Source organism: Onychostruthus taczanowskii, unplaced genomic scaffold (assembly GCF_017590055.1).
Source record: "Onychostruthus taczanowskii isolate IOZ18803 unplaced genomic scaffold, ASM1759005v1 scaffold1, whole genome shotgun sequence".
Classification (NCBI taxonomy): domain Eukaryota; kingdom Metazoa; phylum Chordata; class Aves; order Passeriformes; family Passeridae; genus Onychostruthus; species Onychostruthus taczanowskii.
This window is the reverse complement of record NW_024496525.1, coordinates 6,565,770-6,586,429: the sequence shown is the minus strand read 5'-3', so window position 1 is coordinate 6,586,429 and position 20,660 is coordinate 6,565,770. Positions and strand designations below refer to the sequence as shown.

At 36.7% G+C, this 20,660-nt stretch overlaps 1 protein-coding gene across 7 annotated transcripts in view; it reads left to right on the top strand.

The window, feature by feature from the left end:
- The window catches only part of PCNX1 (pecanex 1), an 86,140-nt gene that overhangs the window by 24,400 nt on the left and 41,080 nt on the right, over positions 1–20,660 (top strand). For 3 of the 7 annotated variants that reach the window (XM_041402686.1, XM_041402667.1, XM_041402724.1), the window contains exons 7-9: positions 7,287–7,419; positions 11,811–11,995; positions 19,122–19,212. In XM_041402686.1, the coding sequence (XP_041258620.1) occupies positions 7,287–7,419; positions 11,811–11,995; positions 19,122–19,212 (409 nt within the window). The remainder of the gene's footprint in view (positions 1–7,286; positions 7,420–11,810; positions 11,996–19,121; positions 19,213–20,660) is intronic. The other 4 variants (XM_041402713.1, XM_041402704.1, XM_041402676.1 and 1 more) reach the window with 3 other exon arrangements.

Sequence of the window (20,660 nt, the reverse complement as noted above, 5' to 3'; positions counted from 1 at the left end):
CTCTGAAATTAAGTGTATGTGGTGGATGTATAATAAAAAAATGGAAGACTTCTTATTGTAGTTATCCTTGTTCAACTATTCAGACTCCAAAAGTAGCTGGTGAATTGACGAGTCATGGGTTAGTTGCAGTTGCTCCACTGTCTAGTGATACTCTGGAAATACCCTCTTTGCACTGTCCTGTGCCTGGTTTTTGTCAGATGTGTGCTGTTTCTGGATTGCTGTTTGTAAGCATTTAAAGAACCACCGTAATGCTGTATGTAACACAGTGATGTTTTGTAAAACTTGAGCTGACCTGTAAAGTCAAGTGTTCTCTCCAGTTCTGTATTAATTGTAAAAGATGTGCTCTTTAAGTTTCTGCTCTGTTTTACAGCTTGCTGCAATTTAGGGTTTATTTACTTTAAGTTCTTGAGATACATACCCTTTTGTAAATAAAACTGCATGTAGCGCGACGCATTTTTCCTTCTATACATTGCATAGCAATATTGAAGTAACAGCTCATACCGTTTTCTGTCTTTTGAGGTCTGCAGTATATCTCTACAGGCAGGCAAAATAGGGCTTTGTGAATTTGCATTAGTCTTGTGCTTCATATGACAGATGGAAACCTGTTCACCTCTTCAGTCTGTATGTATTTGTACATATAGCTTAGTGTGTCTGCCTGCGATTATTGCAGTGCACTTCTCTGTTACTCAGCCAATGGTCATGGCAGCTGCTGGCAACATACTACTTTTCCCTTTTATGCTAATGTTGCACATGGTCTTTGTCATGACTTGATTTGCCTGTTTTGCAGAGCTGTTCCGTGCTTCTGATGGCTTTAGTTTTTGCTACGCTTTCCTGCAGATAGAATGAATATAATTGCAGAAGATGGGGCTTCTGATCTTGTTTTCTGTGCGTCTGCCAGTTCATGCTCAAACTACTAAACCAAACAGTTCTGCATGAGAAATTGGAGTTTAGAAATGGTAGAACTGAAAAACGTATGAAGTTCCTGTGATTGGGTTCTGTGTATGTTGGCTGTCTCTATTTGTGTGTTCAGCAGAACCGTGCTGTAACTGGACTCAGGTAAGCAGATCAGCAGTAGAAAGGGCTCTCTTCTTATAAGCATTTTATTGTGCTGTCACAGCTTTTGTGTGTGAAGGTTGAGTTTTACAGAATTCCCTCTCATGTTGGATATCTTGTCATCTCAGTAGAGGTCAGATTGCTGCCTTTAAGCACTTAAAAATGTAGTCAGTGTTAGAAATTATATATGAGGCTACTGTAGGATTTCTGCCATTTTGGAACTTACCAAGGAAATAACACCTGGAATTTGTCTTGCATCTATTAATTGTTAACCACTCCTAGTAAAGCAGAATTTTAGTACATTTTGTGAGGACTCAATCCTGTGTTTTGTCCCCTTATGGATAATACAGAGGCTTTCATTAGATGACTTTTGCTTGATTCGGGAAGAGTGATTCCATTTTGTTGGCATGTGTTATTAATGTATTTGCTAAGTATTCGTCTCAAACAGGAGTTGAATAGGAGTTGTTGGTATTAGATAAAAATGAAGCTGCATCTTCATGCTGGCTTGTAGAGAGGTACCTGGGTTTATTGGTATGCATACAATCAAGAAAGTTCTAAAAGCTCTATCAGCTGTGATGGAATTGCTCACATTGCTGCAAAATGTAGCTGTGAAATAAAACTCATTCATTTATCGAAGTTGGCCACTAATTAATGTTTGTGGTTTTAGTTAAGGCTGTGTAATGCAAACATTTCTTTCTGTCTATGACATGCTAACATCGTAACACTATGTTTTGAAGATGTACAGCATCTTTTCCTTAAGGTGAATAAATTTAAACACAAAGTCAGAACTAACTTTATTAATGTCAATTATGAACATTTGTCTGCTGCATGAATATAATACTAGGTATTGATTCCTGAACCCTGGGATATAGGGTCTGTATTGGGCAAGGGGGTCAGATGGGGTTTAGCTTTAGTTCTTTGACCTGAAGTACATCAGCATTATTTTGAAGAGGTCTGTGTGAGTAGCCCGATAATTTTAAAAGTGGAATAATTCAAGTAGGAAGTTCAATGAAGTAGGATAATTAAGACTCCTAGTTTTGTCTTTGGCTTTAGTATAAAAATTTTACTGTCAAGCTGGTCTGTAAAAATGTTTGATTCAGAATTCAAACCAGATGGTTCTACTGTCCTGCTTTGTCCCTTCCTTGATAGAGTTTTGCTGTTCAGGTTGTTGTAGTGACTGTTTTGACATAATTGTAAATATTTCTTCAGGCTAGTTTCAGACTGACTTTTTTTCTTTTTTATAAATGCAACCACAAAATTGAAGTCCTGGGCTTTACTTTCTCTCCTGAATTGTGTGTTATTTTCTTCTGCACTATTTTCTAGCAAAAGTTTGTAACTTGGAGATATCACGCTGTTCTTCATTGTTTCTCCTTTGCTGCACACACCTCTGTTCTTCAGAAATAGTCATTAGTGATATTTTTAATTAAATATCCACAGTAAGTTATAATACTCTGAGCTAATATTTTGATTTTTTTTCTCAGAGAAGTATAAGTAATCCCTGCAGTTGTAGGTTTTATTAAGGTGCATAATATTATGGTCATTAACAACTGCATACTGAAGATATGGACTGAACAGACTGCTTCTTTTTACTTGGGTATCTTTCAAGCATGGTTTTTTATATAGTGCTAGGGCATGTGAAAATCAGCTATAAATGCCTCAGCCACGAGGAGAACAGTAGTGTTAACCCATAAATGCGTGTGAAGTACATCTCAGGTTTCCAACACAAATGAGATCTAGGTGCTCAGTAGAGAAGGACAGCATTTCAGCTGTTTGGTTTGGTAAAATGCATTCTGTCTTTGAAGAATTTAATTGCTTACTTGCATTTGCAAATTTCATTGTTTATGTGAGTACATGAGCCATAAACTATTCATTCCAGCTCTTGCTGAGAATTTGGTAGGCTTAGTAATTAGTGATTGATAATAGTTCTTTTTCCCATTTTAGGGTGAGAAAGGGCATGTCCAAGCATCACATAGGTTCTGTGGGCACCTTTAACCATGCTTAATCTGACTAATGTTCAAAACCATCTAGGCTTTAAGTGATGGGGGAGGGGTGTTTGGTTTTTTAGCTGTTTTATTTTTTTTCCCTTTTTTCCTGAGAAGAGTGAGGGAGACTTTCTGCTATGGTAGTTTTTTTTTTTTTCTTCCTTGCTTTCTAGTTAGAAAGATTACAATTTTTATCCTATGGACTTTGTTTTTCCACCTGGATACTTCACCCTTGTATTAGTTTCATACTGCATCTTTCCAGGAATCTTCTTATGAAAATTTTTTCTGTAATTTAGAAGTTATCTAAGGCAGTGGGTTTAGCATTTGTTTGTAGCAAAATGAAATGGTCTTACCGATGCAGTAAAATTTTGTTAGTTCTGCTTTTTCATGTTGTGCTTCTTAAGCTTCTGTCTTTTAAGTTTTGGTTAAAAGCATTGTTAAGTAGATGCAGGGAGATGTTGCAAATGTTTTGGCTTTTTTTATATAAATGTTCCTGTTCAAAGGAAAATATTTTACTTTGTTTCTTAAAGCTAGGTGTCTTATATAACAGTTGCATAGATGTAGAGTAAAACTGTGAGTCTCCAGGTTCTGTTTAAAACTCAGTAAAACTATAGAAGTGGGCTTAAAAAGGTTCAATGTAAAGCATCTTTCCAAGTGTCTGATGACAAAATTATATCCTCACGATGTTTTAAGTGTGTAACTGTTTCCAGTTAGAAGTGTAAAGCACATTAATTCTAATCAACTGTGCATGCATACACATTCATTAACAGATAACAAGTGTCATTATTTCTTCTTTGAAAAGAGTTGTATTATATTTGGAAATAGGCATGTGAGGAGTTAAGTTTGCTACAAGGTTGTCACTAAGTCTCCATTTCTTATTTTATTGATCTCTGGGGTGTAGGTTTGTACTTTTAATTTGTGCACCTTGAACTTCAAACATGATTTTTGTGTTCTTGAGGGTAGATAGTGCTGGGGACTCATATTCAAATAACAGCATGCAGAGGAAATGCTTGAATTTCTTGATATGAAGTGCAGTGATTCTGCATGGAAGTGTAGAATTAAAAAACAGAGCACTTTTTAACAAACATTCTATAAGCTGAAAAGCTTGTCTTCCTCTGCTGATTAAACTGAAGCATGAACTTTAGAAGTGTTACCTGTTATCTCATCCTGTTACATCTAGATTTTGTACATGACTAGATGTTGGATCTTACATTTCTGGAGTCTAGGATAAGTTGTAAGCAGTATTGGAGAAGTGTATGTGACATCATAAATATTAAAGCTTATTTATAGTGAAACATGATAGAACTGCTCTCAGATCATGGTAGAGGGAATTTAGGGATTTCGTCTTACTTCCTGCTGGTGAACTTACAAGCAGTTGCACTGTTCCTTCTCATTAAAGGCAAGTACAAACACAAATAATACAAATTAACATAAATAGCTTTCCGTACTGGTATGTGTACATTTTAAATTGTATGTCTTCTGTGAAATTATATTAAAAACAAACATTCCCTAAAAAGTCTTGGGGAAGAGTGAGCAAACGCGGGGGGCCAATACAGTAAACAAAACCAAACCACAGGCTCTCTGGTTTTCCTTTCCAACCAAAAGCAAACTGAGCAGTTTAGCTTTCCACACTTTATGCTAATCCTCTCTGCTCAGCTTGCATTTTTTTAAACTTCTTTGGTCATGTTTTTTACATGTAGCTTCTCGCAGTGTTGTGTAATGTTAGCAGACTTGGAGCTTGTTGGTCTGAACAGCCCTGCAGTCTTTTCAGAACAACTTGTAGACTTGTATAGTGACCCTGAATGGCACCACCTGCATATAGGAAGAATGTGTATAAAAGATGTGCACTGAACAAAAGTTTCAAGATGATAAATCAAGAATCTTGTGGTAAAACAGGTAGAAAGCTACACCAAAATCTACTTTGACTTCTAAAAGTTAAAATGAAATAATAAACAGTTAGAAAATGCCAAAGCTGTTGACCTCTACAGTTTTGAATTTAATCCCCAAGTATGTATTAGTTTTTTAAATTTGCTTTTTTTCTTATCTTCAAGCATGTTGTATATCTAGTTTCCTCACAGGACACTGCCTCTGTTAGTTCTTGAGACTTGCTTTAGTGTTAAATTGGAGCTATATAGGGAGGACCTATCATGTTTTCTTAGTCTCTGTTTCAGTTATTGCAGAACATGACACGTAGCTATCAGTGTGCTACCTTAAAGAATTGCACTTGAATGCTGCTTTTGCTAAGTAGTTGCAAGTGGTAATTAAGATACAGTGCTGATGTTTACCATCTTAATGATAATTCAGATATTTACATTTCAGTTAAGACTAGTCACTGTTCCTTGTTGTGGTGCTTAACTATGGTCTGATTACTAGAATTGCTTTGCATCTGAACTCAGTGGAAGTTGTGTTGTAAATATGAATTTTTATATGCTGATGTGTATCCTAGAAAAAATGAGCTTTATAAATTGTAATAGAAAATTAATGGGTGGTTTTGACCTTGTGTGTCAGAATTCAGTCTGTCTTATTTAGTGTGGTTCAGTTGCTTTGTACTTTGAGTGTGAGAGCTGCAAAGAAATGCTTAAAGAAATTAGACAGTGTATTAAAATAAAGGTGTATATTAAACCACAGTAGAAACTTACTGAATTCTTGCTGAAATACCCTGAAAAGATAGTATAATCTATTGATGCTTAGAATTGTAAAAACACTTATTTGTGGAGGAATGAGGAGGGAATGAGCAAATCCCTGGTTTTTCTGAAAGTACAGGAAAGGACTGAATTAGCATTGCCCTTAACATCTATAGTTTTGACAATGAAATGCTTGTAGCTTGAATGTTGATGTTAAAGTAAATCTCTTCACATAGCTTCTTTGTTTTAAAGCAAGCTATAAATGGAAGCTTCAGACAGAGAATTTATTTGGTAACCTGTGGTTCATGCGTGAATGAAACTTTTGTTTCAGCCTTTATTACTTTAGCTGTGGCAGTAGCACACAACAGTAGTAGGTTGCTATAGATTGTTGTTCCCTGTAGACCAGCATTAGAGTCTTTGCTGGTAAGTGTTAAAGCTTAATGGCAGTAGTGTTGGAACTTGAAGTGTGCTGAAGTGCATATGGGCTGCTCTGCCTGTAGTATTCCTGCCATTGCTCTCTGGGTTTGTTTGTGGTTTTTTTTGTAGCGGGGAGAGGGGGGTGTTTGTTTTTTGACACAATTCTTGGTTTTTTCACTCTAGTAACAAGCTTCTTGGCCACCAAGAAGCTTCTTGTGACTTCCCTGTCAAGATTGTGATTTTCCTCTTGCACTGACTTCATGTCAATTTTTGTTTTCTCCTCCACTTGCCTGCCAAACCCTATTGTTTTTGCGGCCCATTCATTTGAGCTCTATAGTGCTCTGCATTCAAATTGACGAGGAGCTTCCTTGGCTCAGGAGGAAGACTTCTCAGATTGTAGACACACCATGAAGCAGTCCAAATCTGAAATTTTTCAGATTGTAGTGCTTAAGGAGCACAAGTGGATTTTGGGGGATGATGTGTGGATAAATATTTTAATCCCTTGAGTACATACAAACTGTTTTTTACGATGTTGCTTTATAAATTTGAACCAAACCTTTTGTTTGGGAACCTGAAATAACAAAACCATCAGTCCTTAAAAATAAATTATTCTGTTACTTATTCTCAACCTCCTGCCCCTATAAATTATATTGTAATGAGTCTAGAAGGAGCAACGTGTATCCCTTGATGCTTATGAGAAAAAAAGCTTCTTTTGTCCCCTTAAAGAGCTGTGAAGAGGTTGACTTCAACCCTGCCTATTTGGCAGAAGTTAAAAAATTGAGAAGATTATGGTGAGAAGTGGTAGACAACTTAGCTGGGTAGTTCTTCAGGCTTCTCCTTAGTTATCTGTTCAGTGAGATAAAGGGGGGAGATCAGGTCTTCCTGCCATGCATTAATGGAAAAAAATTTGGGGTATCCAACCTTTTTTACAACCTGGCTATTTGGATCTGGGGGCGGAAAAATGTAAGCTGCATATTCAAGAACACTCCCCCTAGAACATTCCCCCAGCCACCCAGGTTTTTGCTAATAACTGTGTGTTGTGGTCCTGTCTTGAGGCAGCTTTTTTGAACAGTTAGGACGTAAGCTACTTTTGTTGTTGTGAGTCAAGTTCGTTAACTTGGGGAGGGTCAGAGGGAAGAAAGGAGTCTTAAGTTACTGTTGACGTAACTAGGATGGGTTCGTATTTGACCTAAAGTCTGTCTTGATGCAGCAGCACAAGCCAGCGAGGAGACTGTCACATTTCGCCGTGAACGCAGCACATTTAGGCGTCAGGCAGTACGACGCCGGCACAATGCAGGGAGTAACCCTACCCCTCCTACATTGCTCATCGGATCACCCCTCAGGTAGGGTATCTAAATGTTCCACCATATTTAGCATGCATGCAGCAGACCACTTCCCCACACCCACCAGTGTTGCCAGAAAAGCACTTTTTACTTCCTTCCCCACCATAACCTCCTTGAGCTGTCACTGCATGTCACTGTGGGCTTGTTGAATTGTGCATGTATATGTGGCACTATTTTCAAAATGGTCAGGATAGTCAGTCTCTAACATGTTACAGCTGTTTTCAGATTGATCTAAAAATTAACTAATGCTAACAAACTTAGCCTCAGTGGTTTTTATAAAAAATTTAGAAACTTTTACTTTCAATCAAGAAGAGAAACCAAGAAAATAGTATCAGCACTTCCCATTTTGGTTTTCATCTCTTGAAGAATGTAATATTAGGGACTAGTACTGTGATCACTTTTCACATTTGTAGATTGTGAGAGATAAGCAAAATGACAGAACTTTTATAAAGAGCTAAATACATGCTCCAAAAGAGACTCCAAATCTAAAATGCTGGTAAACCTCTATGAAGATCTTGCAGCTTTTTACAGCAAAAGAGAAATAATGAAGTAACTAGAATGCCCAGTATTGCTTAGTGTTAAATCTAATTGTGTGGCACTTTGCATGCCTTGGCAATGTTTAAAAGGTACTGTGCACATGTGTCTCAGGAGTCCCCCAACCTGTACTGGCCCCTTTGTTTACAATGCTGAGCCTAGTGGTTTGCTACATACAGCAGCTCTGTGTAATCAATCAGCCTGAACAGTAGAAATAGCAGCCACAATAAGTTTTTAAATGTGGTTTTAAGTCTTTCAATTTCTTGGCTGCTTATGGAATTGGAGAGTCTGGTGAGGAGAACATGGCCTGTAGAAGAAGGAACAGTTCCCTATAAGCATTGAAGCAATTCTTCCTTCAGTTAGTTGATAAATATGTAGGAGTAATTGCATATGTTATATATTCTTAATGATCTTCCTTCGTATGCTAAACTGTTGTTGTGTTTTGGGAATATTTATGTTGTTTTTTTGAACTAGGAAAACCTGTAGAAATGGAATAAATAAAAAGAAAATACCTTACAACAGAGGATGGCAGAGGAATTGTGCCATTTCTGTCGCACCACTAAAATATTTGAGCACTACTTTTGCAGATTTTCCTCAGGCAAGGGGAGTGCAAGAATGGTACCTAGAAATCTAACAGATGAAGAATTGAATTCTGTCTTATCAAGGACTGAAACTAGTTAGGTGTGGTTTTAGTGGCTGGTGCAGTATGAAGTAGTAATTGCGTCATTTTAGATTTTTCTCTGTTAAGCTTTTGGTCTTGCTGAATGTAGAGTGTTGAGCTTCAAGCTAGTGATTTATTTCATAGTGAAGGATGGGAAGTTTGCATAAGAGGCTATGCAGAGTAATGAAAGCTCCTTAAGTGTGTATTAGTTAGAAAACGGTGTTTTCTTTCTTGTAGGTATAGAGTAAGGAAAATACAAGACTGTTTTAAACTGTGGTTGACAGTGGCTTCATTTCCACATGCTAGTGCAGCATTAAGGTTCCCAGGTCTTAAGCTTGACTTCAGTGAGAGACTATGAAGTAACTTTGTGAATCACGAATTTCACGTTGTGAAGTGGGAGTAACTCTTTAATCAGACAAGATGTTCAAGGGTAAAAAAGCAGATTAAACATTCTAGACTTGTATTTCCTCTAAGCACCTTTGTTATCTTAATTTGTTCTATTATAAATTTCAAACCACCCAAAACTGCTCACTGTTCTTTCTCTAACATAATGACATATATTAACAAAAATGCTTTATAATATGAACATATTCAGAATTAAATACTTATTAGGGTAATTTACTCAAAGTACTTTTCATGATCCTGTCCCTTGGAGTGGAGTTAAATTGCCAACCAAACACCAAAGTGCTTTCATATTTGTTTGACACAAATTCCATTTGAGCTGTCAACTGTGAAATGTATCTGAAAAAAAAAAGTATTAATGTTCTAATTTCTAGGTGAACAATCTAAAAATACCCTTTCCTTTACATGGGTAGCTTAATTTTATTGCAAATTCTGTGTTACTGGAAAGAGGAAACCATTAAGAAAGATTTAAAAGAAATCATGCCTAAGGAGCAAATGTGAAGAAATATAGAGACATTTTTAGCCAGTTACCACTAAGAAGTTGTCAAAACATTGCTGCAGTTGTACTGACATCATGCCTGTATGCTGTTGGTGAGCTGCCCCAGTCTAGTTTTTGATATTGCTAATCCATGACTTCAGATATTAAACTTCTAAGAGTATTAGATTTACTAATCTTTAGTTGCCCTGATGTTATGCGTTTCTTATTCTTGCCAGCAAAACTTTAATCTCTAATCTTCTGACTCTTTTCATAAAATTCTATGTTGGGGGAATGTTCCCTAGGACCTGTTGAGTTAAACCTGATTTCTTTTTTAATTTCCTGTCCATGATTGCAATTACTTTTCACTTCTGCTGTGAAATGTTTAGTAAAAGAGACAGTGGCATTATATATGCGTGTCTTTGGCAATGGTAGACAAGTCAAACCTGGTCTAGTAAATTCTATTGGTTTGATGCTAAATTAGACACAAGATTATTTTGCCTGGTAACCTAAAAAAACAAACCCAAAATGCACCATAAAACACCATCCACCCCTGCTTTTGTCCTGTCTAAATGTCAAGTGTTTTGGGCACTTCAAAAATAAGTGTTCATTGGTGTCCATGTAGTCAATGGTGTATGCATGTGTGTAAGTGACTGTATGAAACAGAATTTTACTCTTATAATAATCAGGGAGAGAATAAGTTGGGCTTTTTTGCAATTGGTTGACATCAATATTTTTGTGGGATTTTATAATTGTGACAGATGTGGATAACTATTCAAAGGGCAGCTGTGTGTATACACCTCTTGACATGTACCTGCTGTTTATGGGAAAGCAGTATTGTTTAGCACTGGTTTGGTGTTGCTTAAGGAAGGCAGTGAAGGTTGGCACATCCGTGAACTTCCTTAGGACTTTTGTTGCTGCATAGCTCACTGAAAACCTCATGTACTGCAGCAAATACTGAATTTAAATTTCAGATTAAAATCTTAGAACACAGTAAATAATGAGTTGCAGTTCTTTCCTTCCTGAGCTGTGTGCATGTCTGCATTATTTTGCATGAGCTTTTCTTAACACCTATTCTTATATCCATATTTTGTTTTCCAGTGATGCTCTAACAAAAGAACTGAAAAGTAGATGATGTAGAAAATACTATTAAAAGCAAGTACATCAGATATAACCCTTCAACTCTTAGTAAGATCTTGTTTTTTTAGTTGCCTCATTTGCCAGCTCTAGAATCATGCTGTAAACAGTGAAGTGCTAAAACCAACAGGTGATAAAAATTGTTTTTCAAAAGAGTGCTTAAGCTATTTTCCAGTCTTTAAAATACAAAATCTAAGATAATGCTTCAGCTAATGACTGTATAATGTAACTTCTTTAAATCCACAAAATGAAGGATAATAAAACCACTGCTCTTGCGAAGATGGTATGATATCAACTGTAAACATAATGTACTCTGACACCGTCATGCCTAATATTAAACAAGCTATTAAAACAATCTAACTTTTGTAAATAGTTTTATTAATTTAATTTTGCAATTGAAGTCTGTGAGGAGGAGAATTAACATTTTTAAGCATTGTTTGCTCATGGTTCTGAGAAATGTACCAATTTCTCTGAAAGCCAGGTTGACTTTTAAAACCTGTATTTTGGTGATTAATAAAGCTTTTGCTACAACTTAAAAATAACTTCAGAATCAACTTTACTTTTGCAATTAAAAACTTTGTATAGAGAGTCTTAATATGTTCAAAGTAATTCTGAATCCAGACATATTACTTCAGTTATCTACAAGGCCTGTGGTATCCTGTGGCTATTAACACAGCTTAAAGACGTTTTCTAATTAGTGTGCATTAATAATAAGAAAGGTGATGTCTTGGTGACTAAGAAAAAAGCCCTAAACAGCTGATCAGGTCATACTTGAATAAGCAAAAAGGACCCCAGTGATTGTGAGAAGACTGGAATAGTCAGTAGTAAATATAGGTGATACCTCAGGCTAGTCTGTAGTCAAACTAACTGGCAGTAATTTGCTTTTGCACCCTCAAATTAAGACACAGAATATACCTGTTGGGTGACTTGGGGAGGTCTTAGAAAGCAATACTGTTTCTAAGAAGTTGACAGGAACCATATCTCTAGATTACTGCTGTAACTAGGGCCTAAATACTCTGTTGCATAGAATGTAGGGATTACTTTAACCTTAACGGTTGGCTGCTTAATGCTACTATTTAAGAAAAAAGTTCCTCTTTAAACTGAAAAATCTTGTTTTGCTTCACTTCTGGCTCTTTTTCACTTCTTCCTGGTAATGTGTCCCCAATGCGTGTTTTCTCGTAGCCTTCAAGATGGTCAGCAAGGCCAGCAGTGCTCCTCCCAGGTCAGAGTGCAGTCCTGCCCCCCTTCCCAGGCAGCTGTGCCCGGCGCTAGCGCCTCCTTGCTGGTGAGAAATGGGAGTGTCCACTTAGAAGCATCACATGCCACTGCATCTGCTGTAGGCGGTAGCAGTTTGCACGATGAACTTGGTATGCAGGCCTTATGTAACCTTGGTGACATGGAAGTTTTAATACAGCAGATTTATTGGTAATAATGCACTGAAAATCAGCTAACCTGAGCGTTGTTTCTGAATCTTATAGGTGTGTTTCTAGGAAGGCTATATTGCTCAATCACCTTTCCAGGCAGTTTGTCTAACAAATGCGTGATGGGAAATAAGGAGTCATAGGTACAAGTAATGAGGGTGTGAGAGCTTGATTTGAACAATGTAACATATTTGATAAATCTTTCCTATGGTCCTGCAGGCAGTTGAGCAGAGATGGAGAGTTTGGGAATCTTCTGGTTCCTGAAAAAAAAGCCTACTTGTTATGGGTCCTAAGAATTCTTGATCTTACCTTTTTTAGATGAGTTGTTTAGCTGCTGTTCAAAAAAGAAATACTTATGTAAATGAATGCTTTGTTTTGAATGTACACCTTAATTTAAGAGCTTGGTATTGGAAGTAAATCTGGACTCTTTCGTATATCAAATATCTTCATTTTATGGAGCTTTATAGTGTCTTCTTAGTTCTTCATGGTCCATTTTATGTGGTATTCTTGGTTATTAACTTCTTAATTAACTTCTATGCAGCTAATAAAATTGCTTGGAAGAAGTTAAGACGGTCTTAATAAGTGACTGATCTGCCACATAATGCAGGGACAGATTTGGACAAATTCCCAGCAGGGATCTTTGCTGCTAACTATACGTAGCCTGAATTACTTATGACTTCATCATTAATGCGTAACTCTTCCTTGAATTATTAAAATGGGCATCCTCAGCACTGACAATTATTAGTGATGGAATTTTGAGCAGCTGTCAGCTCTAATAACCTAAAAGTACAGGTTTGATCAGAACACTGACAAAACATGTGTTTCAGACCTTTGTGTAATCCAGGACTAAAAGATAAGTGGGTTGTCTCTTACCCCACTAGAACTGACTCCATGAATTGAGAGTCTGTGGTAATCCTTTAAATGTGAGTTTGACTGGGTCTTCATTCTTCTGCATCATCTAGTGCAGTATAAGGGAAAATGGAATGTAAGCAAAACTGAAAATGACCATTACCTACTCTGAGATGTTTTATAAGACTTAACTACAAATGTAGTAAATACACATTATCTCCTTATCTAATAATTTTTGTAGTAGAGTCTGTTGCTTTACTGTTTTCTAGATAGAAGTGTTATTGTTTCTATCTCAGTGCTTGTGTCTCTCAGCTATAAAAACTTGTTACATGAAACCCATTTTTTAATTTAATTTGGGCTCTTATTTAATATTTGAAAAGATATTTGAAATATAACTCTGAAATTGTTATAGTGGTTATTTCTGTCCAAGTTTAATGCTGAGCTATATTCTTGAGGCCGCCATTAATTATTTGAAGGATTTGGTTCATCTTACCCAAACAATACAGTTGAGTTCTGTAGAGTTTGTCATTTAATATGCAATCTAGGTCTATGTTATTCAAGAGCTTGTATTAATTGCTATAGCAGAAATCAAAGTAGATCATGTATAAAATTCAACATGGCACTCAGACTCTCTAAAAAGGCATATACGTTTTATTTTTGTGCATTGGAGTCTTCACAAATTCATGAGACTCAATTCTTCTGAAACTTTACCTGTACTGTGCTTACAATTATATGAGACATCACATTGTCTTTGGGAGGCACAAAACTTCTGGTATCTGCTAGATAGAAATCTGATGCATAACAGGGATTTGTTTCCAGTTTTGAGACTCTGAGCATCTAGTTTAGAATCCTTTGAGAGAAAGGAGCTATTATAGGCAGGATCTTCTTGTGTTATTTTAGGAAAACCAAGTTTTCTAGTTTGTGTAGCAGGTTTTGTGGAACAGGTGCTATCTTTTGTTAAGAGTAAAACAGTTGGCAAAATGGTGCAAGCTTTCTGTGTATGTGATTCCTTTATCAGGCCTGACAAGAAAGTATCTTTCCTTATAAGTGGTATGTGGTTTGTTTGGGGTTTTTTTTGGGGGGGTTTTTGTTTTGTTTTGTTTCTGGGTTTTTTTGGTTTTTTTAACCGTCAGTCAGGGATGAGGTAGCACTATTTTTCCATTGAGTCTAAGGCTCTTGGTTTTGCTATGTTCTCCCAAAATATCTTACAGTGAAAGATGACCCAGTTTGTCTGTGGTTTGGGTTGGGAGAAAGTTGTAGTTTGTTTTTCCCTTGATCAGCATCAGAATAAAAATAAAAGTGATGAAGGAGTTATGACCAGTTCTTTGTGGAAATCATAGTGACTGCCCAGGACAAAAAAAAAATAGTGGCTGGGGAAATACATGGAAACAAAACCTGATTTACTCCATCTGGAAATACCAGTGACAAGCATAGATGGGGTTATATATCTCTGTACAGTGCATAGAAGAGTTTCTTTTGTTAATTCAAATCCTCTTGGAAAGGCAAGCAGGGCACATATTCATTTACTGTAAAAGCCCTCACATATAGGGCTCATGTTTTCCTTTACTTTCTACATTTTTTTCTATTTGTGTTGTTGTCAAGCTGCAGCACTTAATAAGACACAATTTTTGGTTTTGTTTACGTTAAAGTTTCTTGTTTGTTAATTTGATTCTGTGGCTTATTTTACCTAGGATGAGCCTCACTGTATTATACCTGTCCCACAGCCAGCGTGGTGGTGATACAGTTATCTTTAACTGGGCATTGCCCTGGGAGTAAGGCAAGACATGCTTTGAGGCATTATCTTCAGTCTTCCAGGTTCAAAGTAGGAAGATTTTTATCAGTTATGCTATTGGAACGTTGACGGGGAAGGAACTTGAAAGGATGGAAAAGGAGCTTGATGTGGAGTGGTAAACATGAAGTAAATCATAGAAGGAATGCAGGAATGAAAGGAAAGGTGGCAAACTAAATGCCATGATTATAGGCAGGATTGCTGTAATACAAATCTCAAAAGCAGCAAAACATGTGCCGTGACTTAAGTGAGTGACGGTTTTCAGAGCAGAGTGTGGCAGTAGTGATTCTTTTTGTTCTAATAGCTGATTGTTTAGACAGGTAGGTGGGATTTTTCAGCCCTTGCAGTGAAGATTGATTAAATTCAAATTAGAATTTGTCAAGTAGTTAGGAATCCAAGTATTGAGTTAGTAGAACAGATGGCCGGTGTCTGAAGCTGGGGTGAAATAACAGACTCATGTCCTTGGATAGATGATTTTTTAAAATTGCTTTTGTGCTTAAAGAGAACTGCTCATCTAGAGCTTTACAAGACAATTATGGTGGTATGGTGGATCTCTGGTTGTATTGTTTATATAACAAGCAATAACCTTTCAGATTTAAGTATTTTAATTTATGAAGGAAGTTAAATGGTTTTGAACATCAAAACTTTTATGTGAAGAAAGATGGGCATATACACTGGGTATTTATTAGATTAAAACCAATTTAGAAGCAGTCACTCAGTACCTTTTGATAATTCAATATATATATAATTTATTTGGCATGGATGTGGGAGCATGTTCAAAGGTCCATATGGAAAATAAATATTCACTTCCCATTATTCCTATGGAAAATATCAGTTTTGTAGTCTGGGATTTGGGGTAATAGGTAAGTTACTCTTTTGACAAACTTCATATAGGAACAAATAATGAGCTACTTTGAAGTGTTCTAACTGAAAACGTGTATGCCTTCATACCTTAGCTAACAGGAAAATTTTGACCTTTGGAAATAAAACTCCTAGCAGTCTACCAAGTAGTCAAATTCTGATGACTTTGGTTTTGCTAACTATTTAAAAAACACTGGCTGAAGCAGTAAACAAATATATCTTGATCTAACGATGATGTAATTTCATCATGTCAGTAAGCCTTTGCATGTGAACTAGTCTGAGTGGTTTGAAAAAAAAGTAGTATGTATTGGATGTAAAAATGGGAAGCACACTGAAAGTAACTTAGCTGAGAAAACCATCAGAGCACCATTTCAGTTAAATCCTGAGCCACTTAAATCTTCCAGATACGTCTTTGTAAGCTCATCAGCCTGTTGCTGTTGTCTGTTGATGCCCTTAACTGTGGGAATATGAGTTTGTACAGTGTGAACTGTTACATGGTTGTCTCTGGATGTGGTGATGAGCTATTTTGGTCTTTTGGAACAAGGAAACTTGCTTCAAAGAGCATATATTTTGTCTTCTCTCCATGTCAGAACGAAGATGTATTTTGGATTTGTATGCTTGAGTATCACAGTGTCTTGGTTTGTTATTGTAACCTGGTCCAAATAGAATATTTTTGGGTGACTTTAATTTGCTAAGAACGTACAGTTCTCTTTATTTGTGTGTTTGTGTGCAGAGAAGTTAGACTTTTACGTTGACTGGGCAAACATGCTGTTGATCATATTTCTTGATTTGCAGCATGATTTAGAGTCTCCCATTTGTTCACAGCTTGATAAAATGATAGGCTTTAGAGAGAGGAAATACATTGTTAAGGTTATTCAATGTGGCGCTGTTCCAAGTATCCCGCGGAGAATGCTGTGGGAGACAGGAATGGGAAAGAGTCACTAGAGTAAACAGAAGTGCTAGGTATATCCATATGTATTGAATCTTGAGTATTGAAATTCTTTGTTAGAATTTATGTACTGTGAGGAGGTTGTTCCCATCTCATAGAGTTTAAAAATTAAGGATTTTGGAGCTCATTTAATTATCTCCAGTCAGACTTTGGAGTTTGTGTCACCAATAGCAATGAACGATCCTGTCAAGTTTTCTACTGAGATGAGTTGAGGCTTTTCTGAAAAATCTTTTTATTTAAACCAACCAACCAACCAAAAAACCCCAACAAAAAGACAGCAAGAAAACCAAACCAAATCAAAAACAGCAAAAGAAAAACAAAAAAAAAAAGGGGGGGGGGCAGAAAAAGATTTTGTATTAATGCGAAGCTGTGCTGTGCTTGCCCGGGAGCTAACTTTCAATGGAAGGCCTCTTTAAATAGGTGGGTGAATTGCAAGCATGACATATCCTGAGTCCATTTCGTAGTTTGTGTATAAACAGTGGGAATGAAGTGTTCTGTTTGTTTGCTACCTCTGTTATTCAGTTTTGTTATATCCCACTGCAGCAGTGCAGTACTTACAGCAGCAATATAAATGCAGTAAATTTTGATAGATTCAAAGATAAGTTGGGTGACAGGGAACTGAAAAAGTGTAATAGTTCAGTAAACTGCCTCTGAAATAAATACGTGATGTGCTTTCCTCAGCCCAAGGGAAGGGGGAAGTTGCATGTCCAAGTAGTATATTCTAACTTCTGTGGCTAGAATTTCATTAAGTTAAAAATGAAAAAGTTTACTTTACAGGATCTCTATTCAGTAATGCAAAACCATGGAGAATTTAACCCAAACTTCCTTTTTTTTTTTTTAAGGGCTACTTGCCCAGGAGATTTTTCCATAATAATTAATGCACATTTTTGTCCTGAATAGAGCCTGAAGTGTATTTGTATTGTCCAGTATCTCCATGTTTGCTCTTGAGACTTTTTTATTGATGCAGTTAATAAATATACCTTTGTAACCAAGGGTTTTTTTAAGTTGTGGGAAGATTCCCCGTGTTATCTACTAGTTAAAATTTAAACTTTAGTTTTAACTGTGTACTATACACTGCATTGAAAAAACCAAAAGATAATCAGCTAAAGCACTTCATTAAAATCTTATCCAATGAGGAAGAAACCCTAATAACAACTGAGTTTTGTACTTAGGCCTGTGGCAGATGTAATTGAATATCAAGAGAGCTGCTGTGCGTGCTGTTTGTGCCTCCTGAGCTATGTAGGGGACTGTCTTTGTCACAATGGTGGCTCTGAGCACAGCTGTGGTATTTCCCTGGTTGGTCTGAAGTGCTCCCTCTGAGGGTAGAAAGCTTTATGAAGATATTTTCAGTATACCAGTTCTTTTTCTTCATTTCACTGGTTGTAAGCATCTAGTTTGAGGGATTTAACCTGCTAAGAGTTAAATGCTTCTGAATCAAACTTAAATGTCTATGGGTCTCAAGAGAAGCTGCTGCAGGATTATATTGTATTAAAAAGTATTCAAAATCCATGGTATTAGCAGGACGTGCTCTCACAGAAATGGGAAAGATTGGAAGCTCTTATTTTGTTAGGTATTTCTGGGGGGACTGCTTGGTATCTTGTATCAGCAGAAGGAAAAGCTGCAAGATGTACAGCTGAGAGGTGTATACAGTTTTTCTTCACATGCTCCCAAGTGGGATTTTTTCTTTTGTTTATATAAGCTAATAATGGAATATTGCATGTTTTGCATCATGACTTAAGAAGTGTTTTAAGCTAGAAGAGATGGAGAAGTTGGCAGATGATTTCATATGAGATCAGTTTCAAAATCAGGTTCCCTGCATTCAGAGCTGAAATATATTGAACCTGGCCTTCAGGGAAAATGACAATGCTTATCTCTCTGATCAGGCAAATGCTGGGAGGAGGGTACTGTGAAAACATCATATTTGAGTAAGGTAGTTTATCATTTGAGTTATAATCTTTGGCTACTTTTTAAAATTATGTATTTTGGAAGTAAGTCCAAATGGTTTATCTAAGATGTTAGTTTGCAGTCCTTTGTTCTTACACTGAAGCATTTGTTTCTAGCTTGTAGAATAAATCTCTGCCGCACATTCCTTTTTTGGGTTTCCTAAGTTAACTTATGAAGCATCTCTGGCCACTTCTTTCAGTCTCTGTGTTTCTTTTCAAATAGACATGGGTGTCTCAAAAGAATTTTATTCAGGATACTTGGGTTATTGCTGCTGTAGCTAAACATTCTTAGATGCTGATAGTGAGTGATTTACTGATGGTTCTGTTGGGGGTGGGAAAGAAATGAAGAAGCTGCTCACTGCAAATTTTTCATGTGGTTATTCTCTAAGGGTAAAAAAAAGGTTTACATTGTCATTATGTTGTGTTAATGGTGGCATCTTGTAAATACAAACTCTTTAATTCAGCACTGCAGTTACAGTACATATGTTACACTAAATGGTACGAAGGACAGCTAATGTCTGCCCTGGTGACACATTCATGACTAATCACATTTTGTATTTTGACACTGATGTAAGATCAGATGTTTGAATTGATCTCTATAGTAAGTTAATGAATAAAGCAGCTGCCAATGGGATGAAACATGAGGAAATGTTGACCTGCTTTTGACCTTTTCTTTAATAGGTAAGTTCAGTTCTACGCTCTACGAGACAGGGGGCTGCGACATGTCGCTTGTGAACTTTGAGCCAGCTGCAAGAAGAGCATCCAACATCTGGTGTGTGTGAAGGCCAGTCAAGAGTGATGATTCTTGTCTTACTGCAATCCAATCTTTTACTTTAATTTTAAAAGGTTATTTAGTATGGACTACCAAAAAAAATCAATACAATCTATTAACCATATACTTTTGCTTTTGTGACCCAAGTGATTTTTACTGGAAGATGACACTATGTTAAATATTGCCTCAGAAAATGAGTGCTACTATTAGCTTAAGCAATACACTTCCAAACCGAGAATTTGACAAATGCATTTTTTGTTGGCTTATAGAAAGTCTTTGTTAAAGAATTTAACCCATTTTTGAGAAAGTTAGATGACTGTTGACCATAATGGCTATTGAACTTCCAGTTGTGAAGCCATTGTAAACTGATACATTTATTCTCAAGTTCGTAGATGGCATTAAACAGTAAATGGAAGTGTTAACATGCCTGAGATTAAAATTTGACTTGCAGCTGAAATAGCCAGCTATATACTGGAAAGTTCATCTGCTGTTGGAAAGATGCCCTTTCTTTCTCTGAAGGGAAAGGAGGCAGAAGAAAGAAAAGTAACTCAAAACCTCCTGTGGCTTCCCACCTGCCCCCAATCTACTTCACTATGTAGAAGTGCTCTGAAGCTATTGCACCATGCTGAATGCTGTGATTCTTACCACATGTAGGTGGAATAGCTCTTGGAATTATGGAGTAATGAGTATAAAACATCCCATCTTCAAATCTTTCTTGTGAGGGTGTGCAAATGCCTTTTGTAGATTTGAACTTTGACAAAAAGTTCTGGATTCCTTCCACCAAGCTGCCAATCCCTGCCTCTACTGCTTGCATGTTCCAGATGCAATGGCTTTGCTGATGGCTGCTGTTATGAAGTTGAATGTGCTAATGGAAGGAACAGACTGGCCACTTCAGATAATCAGATCTCGGCTGTAGAGAATACTTGAGTTTGAGTGAAGTAAAGTTGATAACAAAGAATGTTTTTATCTTAAGGCAAGGAACTGAAGGAAAGTTGCATAAATTTGATACAAGTCTTACAACCATGTGATTTACATGGAAAACAAACATCCAAAAGCTATCCAAAATTGGGGAAAAAAGCAATGGTTGGATATGGACTCTCATACAGTAAGAGAAATTTCTCTTCATCTCTAGTGATTGGAAATTGCAAAGTAATTTTGCTCTTCTTACCAGAGGTTTAACTTTAAGTTTTTCAAAAGTGGTTTAAGTAGCTCTCTTTGCTTGTGCTAAGTATGTACTATTTTTGGCAGTTTTGGGATCTTGATAAAAGCAGTATAGAATTATGAGAAACTGCATGTGAACACCTAGCAGCCTCTGCACTTCTTTAGAGATGTGATGTATCTTACAAATCAGTAGCTAACAGCTTATAAATTTTTTGTTTTTCAAGTGGAATAATGGCTATCATTATAGTTCTTTTTAGACCATTTAGGGACTGGGTGTTGAGAAAATG